This window comes from Priapulus caudatus, unplaced genomic scaffold, assembly GCF_000485595.1.
Source record: "Priapulus caudatus unplaced genomic scaffold, Priapulus_caudatus-5.0.1 Scaffold294, whole genome shotgun sequence".
Taxonomy (NCBI): Eukaryota; Metazoa; Priapulida; class Priapulimorpha; order Priapulimorphida; family Priapulidae; genus Priapulus; species Priapulus caudatus.
Genome location: NW_014577355.1, coordinates 14,906 through 19,178, shown reverse-complemented (window position 1 = coordinate 19,178; position 4,273 = coordinate 14,906). Strand labels below are relative to the sequence as shown.

At 43.9% G+C, this 4,273-nt stretch overlaps 1 protein-coding gene across 1 annotated transcript in view; it reads right to left on the bottom strand.

Annotated features, from left to right (window-relative positions):
* Positions 1 to 3,524, bottom strand: part of LOC106808666 (neural cell adhesion molecule 1-like) — a gene marked incomplete in the record, with an annotated part of 92,319 nt that extends 88,795 nt beyond the window's left edge. The window contains 1 exon segment of the mRNA XM_014811483.1: positions 3,287 to 3,524. Within this exon segment, the coding sequence (XP_014666969.1) occupies positions 3,287 to 3,341 (55 nt within the window).
* Between the last annotated feature and the right edge of the window lie 749 nt (positions 3,525 to 4,273).

Below are 4,273 nucleotides of genomic sequence, written 5' to 3'. Positions count from 1 at the left end.
CCACTCCACCACAGAGTCACCGCAGTAGACGTTAGATGAGCGCTGTCGCTATGCGGCACTTGTTAATATAATAATGATGCAAACAAAGCCAGTGGAGAATTCAGAATCAGTCTATAAAACCAGCAGTGACTCAAACATGAGCCGCTTGCACCGATGACTTTTGGCAGTTAAAGTTGCTCCCCCCACCCGCCGTCATCACCACAACCCCCACCACCACAACAACGTAAAACGCGGTATTGGTTTACACAGCCATTATAATGCTCTGCGAAATACGCTCAAAAACGTTCACACCGTTCACGCTTTCAGACAGAGAAACCTCACCGTACCTCGTACGAACAGGGGTGATAAGTGTCGAACTTGTAATGCAGCACTGCATGTGCGTACATCGCTACCACGCACCCCCACCAAATCCCCTCGGCCTTCATAAACCCCCACCTAAAACTAATATATAACGCTTAATGGTGGGGGAGGGGGTTAACACAACGCGATAATTTGCTCGCCTTCGCTGTGTAAATACGGTGGATATTTGCAGGTAGTTACCTGGTAAGTATAATAAGCTATAAATCATCAATTTAATTTTTGCGAAACACGACGAAATTACGGCTCCGTCGGTGGCTGCCAATCAAACATGAATAGCTATCTATATATAGACAAACACCGTCTAGCCGTACGTAACAGCTCGCTTGTGGCGTTATTCGGGGGGTCGTATCCACAGGCACTTGGGACAGTCAGTAAAAACTGAAAATAATATGAACGCACATTCACAAATAGGCCCTACTACCGTACCTTTCAATTATAGTTCCACTGTTGTGTCTAACCAGTCCACTACGTTTATGATAATTATATTAACTTTATATTATATGTTTATTATTATCATTATCATGGCGTCACAGCACACTCGCAGCGGCGAGTGCGGGAGCGTTCGGCGTTAGTTTTTATGAAGGAAAGTTTATATACAGCACAATGCACACAGCAACAGTGGAACTGTAATTGAGAGGTACGGTAGTAGGGCCTATTTGTGAATGTGCGTTCGTATTATTTTCAGTTTTTACTGACCCTGTCCCAAGTGCCTGTGGTCGTATCCTATTATTATCAATCATACATTATTATTAGTAGTAGTATTAGTATTACCAGGAGTGAATAATAATAGATAATAGATCTATTATTATTCACTCTTGGAATTACTATATCTACTACTGCTATATTATTGTTTGTTATACGATGTAACACACATCGGAGTGTAACTTGGTAGTGTTGTGTTGGCTGGTACAATGGATGAGTAGTATCCCATGACCATGATTGACTATAGCTCATGCGATGAGTCATGGATGTGAACACAACACCGACTGAAACACGGCTAACCGAAGAAACGAACGAACCTTCCCGTCCAACGACGGGTGAAAGCAAGTGAAGAGTGAACTGACATGGATAGAGAATCCAACAGTGATGGGCTAACCTCCCTTTTCAAACGCCTGCACTGTACATGGCGAGCGGAATCAACGGGCCTGAGGCGGCCGTAGCCACACGACGGGGGGGGGGGGGTGTTACAATACTCCTGTCTAATCCCGAACGCTATCTCAGAATCTTTACTTGAGAGAAGTTTTTACCGATCGTTACTAGATCTGAACCAGTGTGGCCCCCACTGCATATACATGGTGCCCTTGGGTGTACTTTAATGAGCATGCATGTATGCCTGACAATCTACAGACTCGAGTCGGAGGAAAAATGTTTCATCGAGTCAAATCTGCGTTCGAAAATAAGCCGCAAAGATCGCATGCCATTAATTTAGTATCACAACCACATGGCCCCCACATCACACACGTTACGAAGCATCGCTCCGATTTTTTAATATATCAATTTCACTACGGCACACACTCGCCAAAAGTAATTGCAACAAAAACAAGAGAAGGGGAGAAAAGGGGGAGTATATAATAGGCTGGTGTATGTGAAGCACACTACTAATCTTCTACACATCCGTACATCCTGTTTCTCCCTGCTAACCAGTAGCATCACATTGTCCCCACCTCAACTGTTTAGGGGGAGAGGTAAGTGGCGAGGGACTTGTTCTGACAAAACAGAGAGAGAAAATGGGCAGCAGAATGGGTGCAATTTGTAGACAACGGCAGCACGCCAGGGTGTGACACCTGCGGGCTATTAATACAGAGCAGCAACAAACGACGGGTGCGTGCGCTGGGGGGAAACAGAGAAAGATCAGAACGCAGTTTAGATTCTTGTCACAACACAGTCAGCAGTCACCTTCAAGGATTAGCCTTTAGCAGGTACATGTTCGTTGGTTCATTAGGAGGCAAAACACACAGAGAGAACAAGTTATCCTATACGCACACACAGAGCCACTACCCACCACTGTATACGTCTGTACGCGTTATTAATGCGACTAGAAGTCGTGAAAATCACCGTAGCCATACACGCACATGTGTCTCTTACTCGCTCTGCATCAATTGAATTGTGTCACATTGAAACATTTTCGGTACGTAGGGAAATAATGAGGCCTACACCTATGTAAAACGCCATTATAGACCACGAAACAACTGTGAAGGTATTTGTTATGACATTGACTTGGAACTAATGGAAAATTCGGAAAATGGTTATTTACACGGTTGATAACACAATGACAATATCGCATAGTAAAGAAATCACTATGAAATATTATCTCTATACATTCTCACACAGGCTCTACACTCGCGCGCCCTGGGTATTAAGATACGAAAACCTATTCCCAACAGAGAGGATTATGGTATTGTTTCTACATGGACATTAGCTCTATCCGTTCAGCCTTGCAGTGACAAGCTAAAGTCACAGTTATTTTTCCGACTAGCGTCTTATTATATTGTACCATAGATATTTATACATTGCTGGGTGGTTCTAGTACGGAGCAAAAAGCTGCTTCACGGGTAGAGCTACATCAGAACATATAGTGATATACCAATGAATTGTGCTATCGGAATTTATATAATCTTACGCTATTCTAGAATAGCGTCAGATTATAAACAATGTCAAATCTAGGGCACAATTTATTGACACAACGAATATTATACCTATCAATTTTTCAACGTAAAATTTGGTGTGAATGCACCTTACAACACGTACACTCTGTCACAAACCAAGCCTAGGCTATAACTCCTCTCCTCCACGACATTTGCACCACAACAACACACAACAGAAAGTATGACATTGTTACACACCGGCGCGAAAGAATTCCGCGCCGCACAAAATCTCTACTGTCTCTACATTATAAAGAGGAGAAGGTTCTGAATCTATGACCTACCTGCCAGACTGAGCCCGAGGACTAGAACACACGATAATACTGTCCGTGTCTGCATGTCTGTGGTCGTAGAAGAAGTCGTGAAGAAGAGGAGAAGAAACACGAACAAAAAGAATATCTAGAAGTATACACAGAAATTGCACACGTCACGCTGGTATCGTCTGTGTCGCTCGCTGCTGAATGCCGACTGAGTCAACCGGCGCGCGCAATCGGATCTACTTTCCCGTTGATGTTCAGGCGCGCCGCTGCACCGCTCCTGCTCGTTAGCTGGCAGATGACCGGTTTCGATTTAAATGCGCGCGGCGTAGTGCGCTCACTGGCACGTCTGCGTCCGACGCCGCTGACGCATTGTCTCGCTGACGTGGCGACAGCTATGTAATTTGGGGCTAGGTTTTGTTTCATGACCTAGACCATTGACAGTTTGAGCAAATAACTGGGAGAGTCAGTCCAGCCGAACTCGTTTCGATTTCACTCCCTTGATGTTTTCGATTGCTTGAAGTCACCCTGGCTAGTACTGCTAGAACTACACGATCAGGGGCGCAAATCCAGGGGGGGACAGGGGGTTCCACGAATTTTCAGAGGGGGGACATCATATTAAATGTCCCCCCCACGATTTTGGATCACCATGATTTTGTGTGTAAGTGTGTGTGTGTGTGTGTGTGTTGTGGTGTTGTGTGTAGTTGTGGTGGGTGTTGTTTGTGGTGTTGTGAAGTGAGAACCTTTTTATTAGGTTGATAGGTGCGTCAACGATAGCTTCTTTCCTTTTTCTTTTTACGCAAAGCTTTTATTCATTCAAGTGCATTGAGAGCATAAATAATGATCATGCACAACTTAGAAAATGTGTCTTGAATAATTTAGTACTTTCTTTAAACGTTTTCTCTTAATCAAATAATTCTTAGGCAGAAATCATCAAGAGAAAGTATGTTATGAAAAGTTAGGAGATACACTACCATTAGAACACTGACCTGGGAACACGAGCTATATTCACGC